This window comes from Tachypleus tridentatus, unplaced genomic scaffold, assembly GCF_004210375.1.
Source record: "Tachypleus tridentatus isolate NWPU-2018 unplaced genomic scaffold, ASM421037v1 Hic_cluster_1, whole genome shotgun sequence".
NCBI classification, from domain to species: domain Eukaryota; kingdom Metazoa; phylum Arthropoda; class Merostomata; order Xiphosura; family Limulidae; genus Tachypleus; species Tachypleus tridentatus.
Window position 1 is genome coordinate 29,763,036 of NW_027467777.1, and position 22,138 is coordinate 29,785,173.

At 29.9% G+C, this 22,138-nt stretch overlaps 1 protein-coding gene across 1 annotated transcript in view; it reads left to right on the forward strand.

The window, feature by feature from the left end:
* The window catches only part of LOC143241838 (uncharacterized), a 37,723-nt gene that overhangs the window by 10,664 nt on the left and 4,921 nt on the right, over window positions 1–22,138 (forward strand). The window contains exons 3-10 of the mRNA XM_076485114.1: window positions 7,755–7,906; window positions 10,289–10,396; window positions 12,057–12,146; window positions 13,838–13,970; window positions 14,381–14,496; window positions 16,477–16,540; window positions 17,642–17,768; window positions 18,554–18,657. Coding sequence (XP_076341229.1) covers window positions 7,755–7,906; window positions 10,289–10,396; window positions 12,057–12,146; window positions 13,838–13,970; window positions 14,381–14,496; window positions 16,477–16,540; window positions 17,642–17,768; window positions 18,554–18,657 — 894 coding nt within the window. The remainder of the gene's footprint in view (window positions 1–7,754; window positions 7,907–10,288; window positions 10,397–12,056; window positions 12,147–13,837; window positions 13,971–14,380; window positions 14,497–16,476; window positions 16,541–17,641; window positions 17,769–18,553; window positions 18,658–22,138) is intronic.

Genomic DNA, 22,138 nt, shown 5'->3' on the forward strand with positions numbered 1-22,138 from the left:
TACATCTAAAGTATGTTTTGTTTATAATCAAATAACATCTACATCTAAAGTATGTTTTGTTCGTAATCAAATAACATCTACATCTAAAGTATGTTTTGTTTATAATCAAATAACATCTACATCTAAAGTATGTTTTGTTCATAATCAAATAACATCTACATCTAAAGTATGTTTTGTTTATAATCAAATAACATCTACATCTAAAGTATGTTTTGTTGTTTTGTAATCAAATAACATCTACATCTAAAGTATGTTTTGTTCATAATCAAATAACATCTACATCTAAAGTATGTTTTGTTCAAATAATCAAATAACATCTACATCTAAAGTATGTTTTGTATGTTTTGTTCGTAATCAAATAACATCTACATCTAAAGTATGTTTTGTTTATCAAATAACATCATCTAAAGTATGTTTTGTTCGTAATCAAATAACATCTACATCTAAAGTATGTTTTGTTCGTAATCAAATAACATCTACATCTAAAGTATGTTTTGTTCGTAATCAAATAACATCTACATCTAAAGTATGTTTTGTTCGTAATCAAATAACATCTACATCTAAAGTATGTTTTGTTTATAATCAAATAACATCTACATCTAAAGTATGTTTTGTTCATAATCAAATAACATCTACATCTAAAGTATGTTTTGTTCGTAATCAAATAACATCTACATCTAAAGTATGTTTTGTTCGTAATCAAATAACATCTACATCTAAAGTATGTTTTGTTGTAACATCTACATCTAAAGTATGTTTTGTTCGTAATCAAATAACATCTACATCTAAAGTATGTTTTGTTCGTCAAATAACATCTACATCTAAAGTATGTTTTGTTTGTAATCAAATAACATCTACATCTAAAGTATGTTTTGTTCGTAATCAAATAACATCTACATCTAAAGTATGTTTTGTTTATAATCAAATAACATCTACATCTAAAGTATGTTTTGTTCGTAATCAAATAACATCTACATCTAAAGTATGTTTTGTTCATAATCAAATAACATCTACATCTAAAGTATGTTTTGTTTATAATCAAATAACATCTACATCTAAAGTATGTTTTGTTCAATCAAATAACATCTACATCTAAAGTATGTTTTGTTCATAATCAAATAACATCTACATCTAAAGTATGTTTTGTTCGTAATCAAATAACATCTACATCTAAAGTATGTTTTGTTTGTTATCAAATAACATCTACATCTAAAGTATGTTTTGTTCATAATCAAATAACATCTACATCTAAAGTATGTTTTGTTTATAATCAAATAACATCTACATCTAAAGTATGTTTTGTTTATAATCAAATAACATCTACATCTAAAGTATGTTTTGTTTATAATCAAATAACATCTACATCTAAAGTATGTTTTGTTTATAATCAAATAACATCTACATCTAAAGTATGTTTTGTTTATAATCAAATAACATCTACATCTAAAGTATGTTTTGTTTATAATCAAATAACATCTACATCTAAAGTATGTTTTGTTTATAATCAAATAACATCTACATCTAAAGTATGTTTTGTTTATAATCAAATAACATCTACATCTAAAGTATGTTTTGTTTATAATCAAATAACATCTACATCTAAAGTATGTTTTGTTTATATAATCAAATAACATCTACATCTACAAAGTATGTTTTGTTTATAATCAAATAACATCTACATCTAAAGTATGTTTTGTTTATAATCAAATAACATCTACATCTAAAGTATGTTTTGTTTATAATCAAATAACATCTACATCTAAAGTATGTTTTGTTTGTAATCAAATAACATCTACATCTAAAGTATGTTTTGTTTATAATCAAATAACATCTACATCTAAAGTATGTTTTGTTCATAATCAAATAACATCTACATCTAAAGTATGTTTTGTTTATAATCAAATAACATCTACATCTAAAGTATGTTTTGTTCATAATCAAATAACATCTACATCTAAAGTATGTTTTGTTCATAATCAAATAACATCTACATCTAAAGTATGTTTTGTTTATAATCAAATAACATCTACATCTAAAGTATGTTTTGTTTGTAATCAAATAACATCTACATCTAAAGTATGTTTTGTTCATAATCATAACATCTACATCTAAAGTATGTTTTGTTCATAATCAAATAACATCTACATCTAAAGTATGTTTTGTTCGTAATCAAATAACATCTACATTTAAAGTATGTTTTGTTCGTAATCAAATAACATCTACATCTAAAGTATGTTTTGTTCATAATCAAATACATCTAAAGTATGTTTTGTTTATAATCAAATAACATCTACATCTAAAGTATGTTTTGTTCATAATCAAATAACATCTACATCTAAAGTATGTTTTGTTTATAATCAAATAACATCTACATCTAAAGTATGTTTTGTTTATAATCAAATAACATCTACATCTAAAGTATGTTTTGTTTTTGTTTATAATCAAATAACATCTACATCTAAAGTATGTTTTGTTTATAATCAAATAACATCTACATCTAAAGTATGTTTTGTTCGTAATCAAATAACATCTACATCTAAAGTATGTTTTGTTCGTAATCAAATAAAGTATGTTTTGTTCATCTACATCTACAAGTATGTTTTGTTCGTAATCAAATAACATCTACATCTAAAGTATGTTTTGTTCATAATCAAATAACATCTACATCTAAAGTATGTTTTGTTCGTAATCAAATAACATCTACATCTAAAGTATGTTTTGTTTATAATCAAATAACATCTACATCTAAAGTATGTTTTGTTTATAATCAAATAACATCTACATCAAATGTTTTGTTCAACATAACATCTACATCTAAAGTATGTTTTGTTTATAATCAAATAACATCTACATCTAAAGTATGTTTTGTTCGTAATCAAATAACATCTACATCTAAAGTATGTTTTGTTTATAATCAAATAACATCTACATCTAAAGTATGTTTTGTTCATAATCAAATAACATCTACATCTAAAGTATGTTTTGTTCGTATAATCAAATAACATCTACATCTAAAGTATGTTTTGTTCATAATCAAATAACATCTACATCTAAAGTATGTTTTGTTCATAATCAAATAACATCTACATCTAAAGTATGTTTTTTGTTTATAATCAAATAACATCTACATCTAAAGTATGTTTTGTTCATAATCAAATAACATCTACATCTAAAGTATGTTTTGTTTATAATCAAATAACATCTACATCTAAAGTATGTTTTGTTTATAATCAAATAACATCTACATCTAAAGTATGTTTTGTTTATAATCAAATAACATCTACATCTAAAGTATGTTTTGTTTATAATCAAATAACATCTACATCTAAAGTATGTTTTGTTTATAATCAAATAACATCTACATCTAAAGTATGTTTTGTTCATAATCAAATAACATCTACATCTAAAGTATGTTTTGTTTATAATCAAATAACATCTACATCTAAAGTATGTTTTGTTTATAATCAAATAACATCTACATCTAAAGTATGTTTTGTTTATAATCAAATAACATCTACATCTAAAGTATGTTTTGTTTATAATCAAATAACATCTACATCTAAAGTATGTTTTGTTTATAATCAAATAACATCTACATCTAAAGTATGTTTTGTTCATAATCAAATAACATCTACATCTAAAGTATGTTTTGTTTATAATCAAATAACATCTACATCTAAAGTATGTTTTGTTTATAATCAAATAACATCTACATCTAAAGTATGTTTTGTTTATAATCAAATAACATCTACATCTAAAGTATGTTTTGTTTATAATCAAATAACATCTACATCTAAAGTATGTTTTGTTCATAATCAAATAACATCTACATCTAAAGTATGTTTTGTTCGTAATCAAATAACATCTACATCTAAAGTATGTTTTGTTTATAATCAAATAACATCTACATCTAAAGTAATCAAATAACATCTACATCTAAAGTATGTTTTGTTCGTAATCAAATAACATCTACATCTAAAGTATGTTTTGTTCATAATCAAATAACATCTACATCTAAAGTTCGTAATCAAATAACATCTACATCTAAAGTATGTTTTGTTCGTAATCAAATAACATCTACATCTAAAGTATGTTTTGTTCATAATCAAATAACATCTACATCTAAAGTATGTTTTGTTTATAATCAAATAACATCTACATCTAAAGTATGTTTTGTTCGTAATCAAATAACATCTACATCTAAAGTATGTTTTGTTCATAATCAAATAACATCTACATCTAAAGTATGTTTTGTTCATAATCAAATAACATCTACATCTAAAGTATGTTTTGTTCATAATCAAATAACATCTACATCTAAAGTATGTTTTGTTTATAATCAAATAACATCTACATCTAAAGTATGTTTTGTTCATAATCAAATAACATCTACATAATCAAATAACATCAAATAACATTTACATCTAAAGTATGTTTTGTTTATAATCAAATAACATCTACATCTAAAGTATGTTTTGTTCGTAATCAAATAACATCTACATCTAAAGTATGTTTTGTTTATAATCAAATAACATCTACATCTAAAGTATGTTTTGTTCGTAATCAAATAACATCTACATCTAAAGTATGTTTTGTTCGTAATCAAATAACATCTACATCTAAAGTATGTTTTGTTTGTAATCAAATAACATCTACATCTAAAGTATGTTTTGTTCATAATCAAATAACATCTACATTTAAATTTTTTTTTTTATAATCAAATAACATCTACATCTAAAGTATGTTTTGTTCATAATCAAACATTTACATCTAAAGTATGTTTTGTTTATAATCAAATAACATCTACATCTAAAGTATGTTTTGTTTATAATCAAATAACATCTACATCTAAAGTGTTTTGTTCATAATCAAACATTTACATCTAAAGTATGTTTTGTTTATAATCAAATAACATCTACATCTAAAGTATGTTTTGTTTATAATCAAATAACATCTACATCTAAAGTATGTTTTGTTCATAATCAAATAACATCTACATCTAAAGTATGTTTTCTTTATAATCAAATAACATCTACATCTAAAGTATGTTTTGTTTATAATCAAATAACATCTACATCTAAAGTATGTTTTGTCCACAATCAAATAACATTTACATCTAAAGTATGTTTTGTTCATAATCAAATAACATCTACATCTAAAGTATGTTTTGTTCATAATCAAATAACATCTACATCTAAAGTATGTTTTATTTATAATCAAATAACATCTACATCTAAAGTATGTTTTCTTTATAATCAAATAACATCTACATCTAAAGTATGTTTTGTTCGTAATCAAATAACATCTACATCTAAAGTATGTTTTGTCCACAATCAAATAACATTTACATCTAAAGTATGTTTTGTTCATAATCAAATAACATCTACATCTAAAGTATGTTTTGTTCATAATCAAATAACATCTACATCTAAAGTATGTTTTATTTATAATCAAATAACATCTACATCTAAAGTATGTTTTGTTTATAATCAAATAACATGTACATCTAAAGCATGTTTTGTTTATAATCAAATAACATCTACATCGAAAGTATGTTTTGTTCATAATCAAATAACATCTACATCTAAAGTATGTATTGTTTATAATCAAATAACATCTACATCTAAAGCATGTTTTGTTCGTAATCAAATAACATCTACAACTAAAGTATGTTTTGTTCGTAATCAAATAACATCTACATCTAAAGTATGTTTTGTTCGTAATCAAATAACATCTACATCTAAAGTATGTTTTGTTCGTAATCAAATAACATCTACATCTAAAGTATGTTTTGTTCGTAATCAAATAACATCTACATCTAAAGTATGTTTTGTTTATAATCAAATAACATCTACATCTAAAGTAGGTTTTGTTCGTAATCAAATAACATCTACATCTAAAGTATGTTTTGTTTGTTATCAAATAACATCTACATCTAAAGTATGTTTTGTTCATAATCAAATAACATCTACATCTAAAGTATGTTTTGTTCATAATCAAATAACATCTGCATCTAAAGTATGTTTTGTTTATAATCAAATAATATCTACATCTAAAGTATGTTTTGTTTATAATCAAATAACATCTACATCTAAAGTATGTTTTGTTTATAATCAAATAACATCTACATCTAAAGTATGTTTTGTTTATAATCAAATAACATCTACATCTAAAGTATGTTTTGTTCATAATCAAATGACATCTACATCTAAAGTATGTTTTGTTCATAATCAATTAACATCTACATCTAAAGTATGTTTTGTTCATAATCAATTAACATCTACATCTAAAGTATGTTTGTTCATAATCAAATAACATCTACATCTGAAGTATGTTTTGTTCATCATCAAATAACATCTACATCTAAAGTATGTTTTTTTCGTAAGAATTTTATTAAAAAACAACTCTTGAAGGAAGCTTTTTCACTTTATAATGAATTAGTAAATAACAAACAACTCGTGAAGGAAGCTGTTTTACTTTACAATGAACTGGTAAATGACAAACAACTCGTGAAGGAAGCTGTTTCACTTTATAATGAATTAGTAAATAACGAACAACTTGTGAAGGAAGCTGTTTCACTTTATAATGAATTAGTAAATAACGAACAACTCGTGAAGGAAGCTGTTTCACTTTACAATGAACTGATAAATAACAAACAACTCGTGAAGGAAGCTGTTTCACTTTATAATGAACTGGTAAATGACAAACAACTCGTGAAGGAAGCTGTTTCACTTTATAATGAATTAGTAAATAACGAACAACTTGTGAAGGAAGCTGTTTCACTTTATAATGAACTGGTAAATGACAAACAACTCGTGAAGGAAGCTGTTTCACTTTATAATGAACTGATAAATGACAAACAACTCGTGAAGGAAGCTGTTTCACTTTATAATGAACTGGTAAATGACAAACAACTCGTGAAGGAAGCTGTTTCACTTTACAATGAACTGATAAATAACAAACAACTCGTGAAGGAAGCTGTTTCACTTTATAATGAACTGGTAAATGACAAACTACTCGTGAAGGAAGCTGTTTCACTTTACAATGAACTGATAAATAACAAAAAACTCGTGAAGGAAGCTGTTTCACTTTACAATGAACTGATAAATAACAAACAACTCGTGAAGGAAGCTGTTTCACTTTACAATGAACTGATAAATAACAAACAACTCGTGAAGGAAGCTGTTTCACTTTATAATGAACTGGTAAATGACAAACAACTCGTGAAGGAAGCTGTTTCACTTTATAATGAACTGGTAAATGACAAACAACTCGTGAAGGAAGCTGTTTCACTTTATAATGAACTGGTAAATGACAAACAACTCGTGAAGGAAGCTGTTTCACTTTATAATGAACTGGTAAATGACAAACAACTCGTGAAGGAAGCTGTTTCACTTTACAATGAACTGATAAATAACAAACAACTCGTGAAGGAAGCTGTTTCACTTTACAATGAACTGATAAATAACAAACAACTCGTGAAGGAAGCTGTTTCACTTGATAATGAACTGGTAAATGACAAACAACTCGTGAAGGAAGCTGTTTCACTTTACAATGAACTGATAAATGACAAACAACTCGTGAAGCAAAAGATGATACGTTATACAGTCAAACATTGTTTTTTCACAGTTATTTCTTTTCAGAGTTTTAACCTAAAGATATTTTCTGACTCGTAAGCCAATACTGTAGTACAAATTTTACACAGATGGGAAAATTAAAAACTTTTGTTCTTAATATCACCATATTCTTGACAGGTATTTCATACAACATTAACAAGGAGAAAAGTTGTACTCGTGGGCCCATCACGAACTCGCCAGCAGAGAAGTATGGGTTAGGTTTCTTGGGAAGTTTGAAAAATAGCACCGAGTTCTTGTCTCTGGACAGAAATTACTATCACATTGGATACGTAAGTTGAAAACTTATAACTGGTACATTGTGTTGTTCATTAACTAGATGTGTTGTGTAACTGGTTATAACTGGTACATTGTGTTGTTCATTAACTAGATGTGTTGTGTAACTAGTTATAACTGGTACATTGTGTTGTTCATCAACTAGGTGTATTATGTAACTAGTTATAACTGGTACATTGTGTTGTTCATCAATTAGATGTGTTGTGTAACTAGTTATAACTGGTACATTGTGTTGTTCATCAACTAGGTGTATTGTGTAACTAGTTATAACTGGTACATTGTGTTGTTCATCAACTAGGTGTATTGTGTAACTAGTTATAACTGGTACATTGTGTTGTTCATTAACTAGATATGTTGTGTAACTAGTTATAACTGGTACATTGTGTTGTTCATCAACTAGGTGTATTATGTAACTAGTTATAACTGGTACATTGTGTTGTTCATCAATTAGATGTGTTTTGTAACTAGTTATAACTGGTACATTGTGATGTTCATCAACTAGGTGTATTGTGTAACTAGTTATAACTGGTGCATTGTGTTGTTCATCAACTAGATGTGTTGTGTAACTAGCTATAACTGGTGCATTGTGTTGTTCATCAACTAGGTGTGCTGTGTAACTAGTTATAACTGGTACATTGTGTTGTTCATCAACTAGGTGTATTGTGTAACTAGTTATAACTGGTACATTGTGTTGTTCATCAACTAGGTGTGTTGTGTAACTAGTTATAACTGGTACATTGTGTTGTTCATCAACTAGGTGTTTTATGTAACTAGTTATAACTGGTACATTGTGTTGTTCATCAATTAGATGTGTTGTGTAACTAGTTATAACTGGTACATTGTGTTGTTCATCAACTAGGTGTATTGTGTAACTAGTTATAACTGGTACATTGTGTTGTTCATCAACTAGGTGTATTGTGTAACTAGTTATAACTGGTACATTGTGTTGTTCATTAACTAGATATGTTGTGTAACTAGTTATAACTGGTACATTGTGTTGTTCATCAACTAGGTGTATTATGTAACTAGTTATAACTGGTACATTGTGTTGTTCATCAATTAGATGTGTTTTGTAACTAGTTATAACTAGTACATTGTGTTGTTCATCAACTAGGTGTATTGTGTAACTAGTTATAACTGGTACATTGTGTTGTTCATCAACTAGGTGTGTTGTGTAACTAGTTATAACTGGTACATTGTGTTGTTCATGAACTAGGTGTGTTGTGTAACTAGTTATAACTGGTACATTGTGTTGTTCATCAACTAGATGTGTTGTGTAACTAGTTATAACTGGTACATTGTGTTCTTCATCAACTAGATGTGTTGTGTAACTGGTTATAACTGGTACATTGTGTTGTTCATTAACTAGATGTGTTGTGTAACTAGTTATAACTGGTACATTGTGTTGTTCATCAACTAGGTGTGTTGTGTAACTAGTTATAACTGGTGCATTGTGTTGTTCATCAACTAGGTGTGTTGTGTAACTAGTTATAACTGGTACATTGTGTTGTTCATCAATTAGATGTGTTTTGTAACTAGTTATAACTAGTACATTGTGTTGTTCATCAACTAGGTGTATTGTGTAACTAGTTATAACTGGTACATTGTGTTGTTCATCAACTAGGTGTGTTGTGTAACTAGTTATAACTGGTACATTGTGTTGTTCATGAACTAGGTGTGTTGTGTAACTAGTTATAACTGGTACATTGTGTTGTTCATCAACTAGATGTGTTGTGTAACTAGTTATAACTGGTACATTGTGTTCTTCATCAACTAGATGTGTTGTGTAACTGGTTATAACTGGTACATTGTGTTGTTCATTAACTAGATGTGTTGTGTAACTAGTTATAACTGGTACATTGTGTTGTTCATCAACTAGGTGTATTGTGTAACTAGTTATAACTGGTACATTGTGTTGTTCATCAACTAGGTGTATTGTGTAACTAGTTATAACTGGTACATTGTGTTGTTCATCAACTAGATGTGTTGTGTAACTAGTTATAACTGGTACATTGTGTTCTTCATCAACTAGATGTGTTGTGTAACTGGTTATAACTGGTACATTGTGTTGTTCATTAACTAGATGTGTTGTGTAACTAGTTATAACTGGTACATTGTGTTGTTCATCAACTAGGTGTGTTGTGTAACTAGTTATAACTGGTGCATTGTGTTGTTCATCAACTAGGTGTGTTGTGTAACTAGTTATAACTGGTACATTGTGTTGTTCATCAACTAGATGTGTTGTGTAACTGGTTATAACTGGTACATTGTGTTGTTCATTAACTAGATGTGTTGTGTAACTGGTTTTTACTGGTACATTGTGTTGTTCATCAACTAGATGTGTTCGGTAATTACCTGGTTTCGTATCTTTGCTTTAGGACTTTATACGGGGAATAAGATGTGACGTATGGGAAAGTGTTGCAAGGAATGTAACCATAGGAGATAAAACTTATGTGAAATATGTCCTCACTTATTACTTCATGACGGTAAGTAAATTCCGAGAAAATTAATCTATCTTACTGCCTGTTAGAAGAAGCTCTCTTTACTTTAAGCTCGAGGTATTAAAATAACTTGACAATAGTAGGCTTAACTAAGTAATATTACGTTGATTGCGTATAACAAAAAATAATGAAAATATAATATCCTTGGCTGTAAAGTTATTTGAATGTTTCTTTAGAAGTACTATCACAGATTCTAGGTTTCTGATATTTTGCACGTCAGTAAGGGACTGATTTAGACATGTATAATACGATAACCATTAACAGTTTGTTGTTGTCTGTTGTTATCTTTAATAATAGTAATAATTAGGCTTAGCTACAATTTTGTGGGATATTCCAGATCAGACATTTTAGATAGATTTATATTTAAATATCAAAATATTTTATACTGAACTGGCATGGCCTGGTCAGTAAGTCACTTATATCCCAGTTTATAAACGGGTCACGAGCCCTACATGCTCGCCCTCTCACTCGTGGGAATGTTGTATCATAACCTTCAGTTCTACTATTCGTTGTTAAAAGATTAACCAGAGCTGGTGTTTACTGTTTGCTTTTCCTTAGTCACTGATAAATCAGGAACACAAAATTCCAAAGATCTATAGAATAATTTTCTCGAGAATATTTCAGGGTCAATATAATCTGGGTTGCAAAGAGTAGCCTTAATATTCTATATCTTTACACAATGTCATCAGGTTAATATTCTATATCTTTACACCATGTCATTAGGTTAATATTCTATATCTTTACACAATGTGATCAGGTTAATATTCTATATCTTTACACAATGTCATCAGGTTAATATTTTACATCTTTACACAATGTCATCAGGTTAATATTCTATATCTTTACACCATGTCATCAGGTTAATATTCTATATCTTTACACCATGTCATTAGGTTAATATTCTATATCTTTACACAATGTAATCAGGTTAATATTCTATATCTTTACACAATGTCATCAGGATAATATTCTATATCTTTACACCATGTCATTAGGTTAATATTCTATATCTTTACACAATGTTATCAGGTTAATATTCTACATCTTTACACAATGTCATCAGGTTAATATTCTATATCTTTACATCATGTCATTAGGTTAATATTCTATATCTTTACACAATGTAATCAGGTTAATATTCTATATCTTTACACAATGTCATCAAGTCAATATTCTGTATCTTTACACAATGTAATCAGGTTAATATTCTACATCTTTACACAATGTCATCAGGTTAATATTCTACATCCTTACTCAATGTCATCTGGTTAATATTCTACATCTTTACACAATGTCATCAGGTTAATATTCTACATCCTTACTCAATGTCATCAGGTTAATATTCTACATCTTTACACAATGTCATCAGGTTAGTGTTCTATATCTTTACACAATGTAATCAGGTTTATATTCTATATCTTTACACCATGTCATCAGGTTTATATTCTATATCTTTACACAATGTCATCAGGTTAATATTCTACATCTTTACTCAATGTCATCAGGTTAATATTCTACATCTTTACACAATGTCATCAGGTTTCCCTACACAACCTGTTGTAATTGTATCTTAGTGTAAAAGATACCAAATCTTTAATTTTAAAAATTGTCCTTGCAATTATTTATATTTTTCATTTTCTTTCAGCAATGGTGGCAGTCAGTGGTAAACGGTATTCCCCAATACCAAAAACCAGTTCGTTACCAGATAACAGGCTACGAAAAAGACAATGCTGAGGTAAAGATTCTTTTAATTCCAGGTTCTTTATGGATGTTTGTATGAGCAAACTAAGTCAATGTTCTCTGTTTATACTCTGTTGCATGTTATGAGTTGTTTCATAGAACAGTTACGTTTAGTTTCATAGTACAGTTACGTTTGGTGAATAATACAAACGAGTGTATTTTCCTTACTTCAAATATAAAGTAACAAAACAATATGAAAAATAATTTAAACTTCCTATCAACAGGCTAAGAAATCGTGTTATTTTGAAATATATATTTTGACTAAGTTTAACTAGTTATTCTCAAATGTTTCTCAAAGTATTGAGTTAATAAAAACAGAGGGACTTCAAATGTTTGATACGTTAGGCCTAGTTTACTGGAAATGACTAATAGAGGGACTTCAAATGTTTGATACGTTAGGCCTTGTTTACTGGTTGTCATTTCTTGTTAATTTAAAAATAGACGAATAATACTTTGGTGAAAACGATATGGGCTAGCCCTTTGAAAAAGCTTTTTATTATTGGGCTGATTATGCGGGTTCGAATACATAAAATATTCCCAAACTTTATACACCTCAAGCAGGTTAACAATAAATTTACGGACTTTCAACGTCAAAATCAGGGACATCATTTCTCTTGGTGGCGAGACTTATTTCATATTTGCGCTAAAACAGACAGACTCACTTTATGCTTTGGAGTGCGTTCTAAAAACGACAGTCAGTTCCTTGATTTGTATTGTAAGTGATAGGGCACTGCTGATTGGCTACCTACCCTCCAGTCAGCAGCTCAAATTATAGACAGCGGCAGATGGTATTAGTAGCTTCGCCATAAGGCTCGGCATTGCCAAGTGGTTAGGTCGTTTACCTCGCAACCTGAGGGTCGCACGTTCGATCCCCGTCCTGCCAAACATGCTCGTACTTTCAGTCGTGGGGACATTATAAATTGATCATGAATCCTACTGTTCCTTGGTAAAAGAGTAGCCGAAGGGTTGGCGGTAAGTGGCGATGACTAGCTGCTTTTCGTCTATTCTTTCACTGCTAAGTTATGAAGGGCTAGCGCAGATATACCCCGTATAGCTTTGCGCAAAATTAGAACAAATGAAATCAAGCTTTGGTATAAATACGTAAAGAATTAAATAATATATTTACAAAATATCAAATTGTGTGTTGTTATTCTAATATCACAGAGGGCGTAAGCAACAGGTAATATATTTGTTGTCTAGTTGCCCTGATATACATTTCGTAATGGTAAACATCTACGATTACCACCGAAAAAGCAGAAAAAAAAAATCAAACATTGGTAGTCGATTTATCCTAATATGGCAGCCATTATTCAATTCTAACCCGCACCTTGTATATTTAACAATACTTCGAGAAACTTCTATCGTTATTCGTCATGTTCTCAGTAACGTTTAAAAATAATTACGCTAGAAATGATTTTTTTTTCGCAAATATCTAAAAGACGATTTTATTTGGGTTTTGTTCTAATTACCTTTATCTCAGCAACTATAATATTTTATTCTTAATGTTACCTACACCTTGTTTTATTCAGATGTTTCCTCGAGAAAAAATTAGGTCGTATAAATACTTAAGACCGATTTTTAAGCCTTCTGCTTCTCAGAAGCTGGTACACGTATGTTATCCATCATTTCTTATCACCACTCACTCCATTTCCAATACAAAATGTTTGTGTTTTATTTTTGTTCCAGCCGACGTTTAAAGAACAGTACAATATGTTTGCTTTCCGAGACAGTGGCGTTGACTTAAAACTCTTTGAGAAGTTTAATATTGAGGACTGTGAGTTTGGGGACGACATGGAGTACTTCCAAGTGATCTTTGAGTGTAAGTACATCTTGTATCAGTTTTCAAGCAGTGTTTGGTGTCAATATAACACCCCATTTTTCAATAAATCCTACAATGTTTTACCTTAAATATATTTTTTTCACTTAACAATATGTCGACAAAATAAGTTAGACATTTTCTACAACACTTGAATGTAAAACAAGTCTGTTCTATAATAAATTAATTGTAAAATAAACTTGGTATTGAAAATTGTCTTAAATTTGAATGATGAAACTGACATGGAGAATGTTTTTAAAGTATTTTACTTATTACGTCATTAACAACAAACGATTATTTTTTACATTGGCAGAAAGTTGATTAAATACCTTAAGTTTTAACAGTTCGGAATCAGTTGTTTTTTTTAACCAAATTCCTAAAAGATATAATTTTTTCGACTCTGCTCCTAACAGTGGACAGAAATAAAGTAGCCATTGCGGAGATGAATGACCAACTGTTTCGAACTTACCTGGTCATCCTTCTAGCGGCGGATATGAGGGTGTCACCGATTAGACTTCCATTTTTAAGGGTAACTATGTCGTGTTGATCATAACGTGTGTATCAATACTTGTAGACAAGAAAAAAAGACTTATCTCAATTCCTGTACTCATATCTATCTGTCCAAGTGTTATGTGTTTATTATTTCTATATCTCAATTCCTGAACTCATATCTATCTGTCCAAGTGTTACGTGTTTATTATTTCTATATCTCAATTCCTGTACTCATATCTATCTGTCTAAGTGTTATGTGTTATTATTTCTATGTCTCAATTCCTGTACTCATATCTATCTGTCCAAGTGTTATGTGTTTATTATTTCTATATCTCAATTCCTGTACTCATATCTATCTGTCTAAGTGTTATGTGTTTATTATTTCTATATCTCAATTCCTGTACTCATATCTATCTGTCCAAGTGTTATGTGTTTATTATTTCTATATCTCAATTCCTGTACTCATATCTATCTGTCCAAGTGTTACGTGTTTATTATTTCTTTATCTCAATTCCTGTACTCATATCTATCTGTCCAAGTGTTATGTGTTTATTATTTCTATGTCTCAATTCCTGTACTCATATCTATCTGTCCAAGTGTTACGTGTATATTATTTCTATATCTCAATTCCTGTACTCATATCTATCTGTCCAAGTGTTACGTGTTTATTATTTCTATATCTCAATTCCTGTACTCATATCTATCTGTCCAAGTGTTATGTGTTTATTATTTCTATATCTCAATTCCTGTACTCATATCTATCTGTCCAAGTGTTACGTGTTTATTATTTCTATATCTCAATTCCTGTACTCATATCTATCTGTCCAAGTGTTATGTGTTTATTATTTCTATATCTCAATTCCTGTACTCATATCTATCTGTCCAAGTGTTATGTGTTTATTATTTCTATATCTCAATTCATGTACTCATATCTATCTGTCCAAGTGTTATGTGTTTATTATTTCTATATCTCAATTCCTGTACTCATATCTATCTGTCCAAGTGTTATGTGTTTATTATTTCTATATCTCAATTCCTGTACTCATATCTATCTGTCCAAGTGTTATGTGTTTATTATTTCTATATCTCAATTCCTGTACTCATATCTATCTGTCCAAGTGTTATGTGTTTATTATTTCTATGTCTCAATTCCTGTACTCATATCAATCTGTCCAAGTGTTATGTGTTTATTATTTCTATATCTCAATTCCTGTACTCATATCTATCTGTCCAAGTGTTATGTGTTTATTATTTCTTAATGATAACACGCTAATATTTAAGAAAGTGTATTCAGTTGTTTTACCTGCTGTTTAAATTTGAAATATACCTGTGTTAAGAGAAGAATTTCATTCTTTGTAAATCGATATGTAACTTTTGTTTACTACACTTGGAACGTTATTTAGTTACGTAAGCGGGGTGGGGGTGGCTAAGTGGTTAGACTACCAGTACAGAAGGTCTACGTTTCAAGCTCCACCCTTTCACGTGTGACCAGGTTATAATAATAATAAAGGTAGAACATTTAATAACAATAGTAACAGGACAGTATTAGTGACCCAATGTTACGATGACTTATTTTTATTTGTCATCACCCACGTTTCGTATATTCTGTCATAGTCCGTAGACCGACCCTGTGTTAGAGCGTTGGACTCCAGAGCAGGCAAAACAGATTCGAACCCCGTGCTATGCCAATTTAAATACGGTTATTCAAATTATATTTATGTAAAGCTACGACTAAATCACCTTGAAGATAGGCGTACGATTAGTAAGAACGTATATACGAATGGGGAGTGGTCATTACGTCCGTCTGGCCTACGTTCTTTTGTGTGTCAAAATGCAAAGTTCGAGACGTCGGCGCGTTATAAAAATGTAATTCATTCCTATTAATTGTCTTAAAGCTCTGATGGCAGCATTTGCTGCAGGCTGGTTGTCTTTCCCTCAGTTAGTTGTTAAACATTAGGCCTCAATTGTAGGGGTCTCTGATTGTCATCACATCTTATTTTTGTTTCTTTACTTCCAGGCGGATTACTCTGAAACATCTATTCTAGTGAGCGTTTTACTCTTAGAGAAGCCACCATCTCTAAGTAAGTTATGAAAACATCTTTAAGAAAATTCACTTTAATAAGCATAAATTTTGTCTTTGTGTGTAGTATAATTCTTTATGATTATCCTATTTATTATAAAGTAAACAGCGAATTTTCAAATCGTTTTCCTTTGAACTAAACATGGTAATCTTAAAAACACAGTTCGTTGAATTTGGAGATAAAGCATGAGAAACAGAAATGAAGAGTGTATTCACTGAGGTTATCTTAGTTGTCACTTATTAAAACCATATTTACTGTAAGAGAAGTGGGCATGATGGATCAGAAACATCAGTTGTATTTATTTAAATATTTTCGTAACTTTTTAATTTTTAGTAATTAATTCGACTAATGAAAACTCACACTTCAGAATTCCACACTGTGACAGTTGTTGTCAAATAGTTTATTTATACAAATAGTGTCTATGTCTGCGACATTCCAGCCGGCCTGAAGACCTCTGGTGTTACACGAAAGGCCCCTTCGTTACTGCATATGGTGGTTATAGCATTTGGCATGTTGCTATTCACTTTGGCTCATTTTTCTTACATATAACCACGTTGACCTAATTTACAAAATAACGGTTAATCTTAATAATGTTTTTTTAATGTTTTTTGGAATTTCGCACAAAGCTACTCGAGGGCTATCTGTGCTAGCCGTCCCTAATTTAGCAGTGTAAGACTAGAGGGAAGGCAGCTAGTCATCACCACCCACCGCCAACTCTTGGGCTACTCTTTTACCAACGAATAGTGGGATTGACCGTCACATTATAACGCCCCCACGGCTGGGAGGGCGAGCATGTTTGGCACGACTCGGGCGCGAACCCGCGACCCTCAGATTACGAAGCGCACGCCTTAACGCGCTAGGCCATAGGTTAATCTTAAACTATTTTAAAGTTGGTATCAATAGGCTACCCCTATAAATAAACATTTTAAAGCTGGTATCAAGAGGCTCTCCCTATAAATAAACATTTTAAAGCTGGTATCAAGAGGCTCCCCCTATAAATAAACATTTTAAAGCTGGTATCAAGAGGCTCCCCCTATAAATAAACACTTTGAAAAGTGGTTTTATTTCAAATTAATTTATTGTATTATTTATTTCTTACAGCTGGATTCTCCCTCTTTGATGTTGATAGCTTCCGTATACCAAGAAAGACAGAGAAAGACGCAGGAAGAGTAGAAAACATAGATGAATGTGCAACAAAGTGTCTTCAGGAAAAATCACCACTGTGCAAGTTAGTGTCATGTGCAATTTGTAGAAACAACTGGAAATGAGTGAAAAAACAAACAAAACAGAAACATTTTCAAGTTACTGATATAACACTTCGTTTGGATGTTATTAACTGAAAATTTACTTTTATTGTCGTAAGCCTTCAGACTTAAGGCTGAATTTTGATGGCTGATGTGCTGCGGTGCTTTAGAAACGTGCAACAAACGTTAGCTAAAACAATTGACATGAGCAGTTAGAAACAAATCTAGAAAAATCTGAAGCCCTCTAATGTGTATTTTAGTCAACTGTTTTTCTTCCAAAGAAAAGTTCTGTTAAGCATTAACTACATCATAAACTACGCCATCTATAAACAGAATGACTCCCTATTCATCCTATATCTAATCCACAACTGGAATTTAAGATAGAAACAAAATGGCTGCTTGTGAAATTAGTAAAAGTTTTATTAAAATTTCATCGCGTAAGCTCATGTAAATACTTATTTAAACTGGTAAATATTTTAACGTATGCAATTAAATAAGTCAACAAAAATGCAACATTGTTTGAGTCTTCTAAATACAAATCTTAAATAAATTAAAATAACTAGGTGAAGAAATATTCCTCACGATTTGTCATAACAAACAACTGGATTCGGTAGTTAAATAAGCTTAACGTATCTTAAGCCTTTCCTTTGCTGTTTTTACATTCTATATTTTCCTGAATTATCTCTTTGTTAACACTTCGTATTTAGGCTTAATAGCTGTATGACTAAATTAAAAGAAATGTTAATTGTCTGTCGCTGTTCGATCACAGGTCGATCCATTATTGTGACCACCAGTGTTTCCTCAATTCTAAAGATTTGACTGAAGAGTGGGGTGATCCGATTGGAAATTATAAAAACTGTGATTTCTATATACGTAAGTAAAGGGAACTTTTAGTATTATAAAAAAATTATCGCTTTACAGTTTATTATGTTTTAATTTTTTTTTCTTTGGAATTTCGCACAAAGCTACTCGAGGGCTATCTGTGCTAGCCATCCCTAATTTAGCAGTGTAAGACTATAGGGAAGGCAGCTAGTCATCACCACCCACCGCCAGCTCTTGGGCTACTCTTTTACCAACGAAAAGTGGGATTGACCGTCACATTATAACGCCCCCACGGCTGGGAGGGCGAGCATGTTTGGCGCGACTCGGGCGCGAACCCGCGACCCTCAGATTACGAAGCGCTAGGCCATGCCAGGCCCTTTATATTTTATTACACCAGTTGTTAGTGGTAATGATATATTTACAGTTTATCATGTTTTATTACACCAGTTGTTAGTGGTAATGATATATTTACAGTTTATCATGTTTTATTACACCAGTTGTTAGTGGTAATGATACATTTACAGTTTATCATGTTTTATTACACTAGTTGTTAGTGGTAATGATACATTTACAGTTATCATGTTTTATTACACCAGTTGTTAGTGGTAATGATACATTTACAGTTTATCATGTTTCATTACACCAGTTGTTAGTGGTAATGATACATTTACAGTTTATCATGTTTTATTGCACCAGTTGTTAGTGGTAATGATACATTTACAGTTTATCATGTTTTATTACACCAGTTGTTAGTGGTAATGATACATTTACAGTTTATCATGTTTTATTACACCAGTTGTTAGTGGTAATGATATATTTACAGTTTATCATGTTTTATTACACCAGTTGTTAGTGGTAATGATACATTTACAGTTTATCATGTTTTATTACACTAGTTGTTAGTGGTAATGATACATTTACAGTTATCATGTTTTATTACACCAGTTGTTAGTGGTAATGATACATTTACAGTTTATCATGTTTCATTACACCAGTTGTTAGTGGTAATGATACATTTACAGTTTATCATGTTTTATTACACCAGTTGTTAGTGGTAATGATACATTTACAGTTTATCATGTTTTATTACACCAGTTGTTAGTGGTAATGATACATTTACAGTTTATCATGTTTTATTACACCAGTTGTTAGTGGTAATGATACATTTACAGTTTATCATGTTTTATTACACCAGTTGTTAGTGGTAATGATACATTTACAGTTTATCATGTTTTATTACACCAGTTGTTAGTAGTAATGATACATTTACAGTTTGTCATGTTTTATTGCACCAGTTGTTAGTGGTAATGATACATTTAGAGTTTATCATGTTTTATTGCACCAGTTGTTAGTGGTAATGATACATTTACAGTTTATCATGTTTTATTACACCAGTTGTTAGTGGTAATGATACATTTACAGTTTATCATCTTTTATTACACCAGTTGTTAGTGGTAATGATACATTTACAGTTTATCATGTTTTATTACACCAGTTGTTAGTAGTGATGATACATTTACAGTTTGTCATGTTTTATTACACCAGTTGTTAGTAGTGATGATACATTTACAGTTTGTCATGTTTTATTACACCAGTTGTTAGTGGTAATGATACATTTAGAGTTTATCATGTTTTATTGCACCAGTTGTTAGTGGTAATGATATATTTACAGTTTATCATGTTTTATTACACCAGTTGTTAGTGGTAATGATACATTTACAGTTTATCATGTTTTATTACACCAGTTGTTAGTGGTAATGATACATTTACAGTTTATCATGTTTTATTACACCAGTTGTTAGTGGTAATGATACATTTACAGTTTATCATGTTTTATTACACCAGTTGTTAGTGGTAATGATACATTTACAGTTTATCATGTTTTATTACATCAGTTGTTAGTGGTAATGATACATTTACAGTTTATCATGTTTTATTACACCAGTTGTTAGTGGTAATGATACATTTACAGTTTATCATGTTTTATTACACCAGTTGTTAGTGGTAATGATATATTTCAATATTTTAATTTTTGTCTAACTTTTGTGAGTACAACGTATAGTAGAATTGTATCATATTCAACATTGTAACATTATATTGTATACATGATTCATGTCGACTCATAGACCCTCGTGAATACATTTATTCATAGCTAACATGATTCATATCGACTCATAGACTCTCGTGAATATATTTATTCATAGCTAACATGATTCATATCGACTGAAAAGACTGTCGTGAATACATTTATTCATAGCTATCATGATTCATGTTGACTAAATAGACTCTCGTGAATACATTTATTCATAGCTAACATGATTCATGTCGACTGAATAGACTCTCATGAATACATTCATTCATAGCTAACATGATTCTTATCGACTGAATAGACTCTCATGAATATATTTATTCATAGCTAACATGATTCATATCGACTAAATAGACTCTCGTGAATACATTCATTCATAGCTAACATGATTCATATCGACTAAATAGACTCTCGTGAATACATTCATTCATAGCTAACATGATTCATATCGACTGAATAGACTCTTGTGAATGCATTCATTCATAGCTAACATGATTCATGTCGACACATTGACTCTCGTGAATACATTCATTCATAGCTAACATGATTCATATCGACTGAATAGACTCTCGTGAATACATTCATTCATAGCTAACATGATTCTTATCGACTCAATACACTCTCGTGAATACATTCATTCATTGCTAACATGATTCATATCGACTCATAGACTCTCATGAATATATTCATTCATAGCTAACATGATTCATATCGACTTAATAGACTCTCATGGATATATTCATTCATAGCTAACCTCTAAAGAATGAGGTGATATTGCGTAATTTACACACTGGTATTAAGTTAGAAACTTTGAAATAAATGTTCACCTTTGTTTAACTCAATGAACAATGTTATGTTTCTAAGTTACCCTACTTACATGTTTTATGTGACATAAGTACTTGACTGTCCATCACGGGAAGTAACTTGTGTTTTTCAGGTTAAGTAGTCAGCACACAGAATCAGCTACAAAACTTATAATGTTTTCAAAACGACACTCAAACCTCAAATCTTTCAAATAGTTGATTGTTCGTCTTCTTTGGAAGAATAAAAAGTTTTGTTTACTGAATGATTAAATATGTAAGATGTCACGTAAACCGAATGTTCAATACGAGTTAGGCTTAAGAACTAAACAATCTTAACCCAGAGTTATTTGTGTCGGGTTTAGTTTTGTGTAATGTTCATAATAGTTTTAAGAACTGTTATTTAATTTCTATAAAGATAAAATCAAAATAATCAATAGAAAGAAAATTAAAACTAAATAACGGAACAAGACATATATATATATTTATCTATATAATATACCACTTGAGTGATACCACTTGGTATTACAGTATTTAACAGTGCTATCTAATAAGTTTCCTTAACTTCCCTATTTCTGTTAGATGTAACATTTGTCTCGAGACACACACGTTCACTATATTCAAGACAGTGTCCACGCATGTT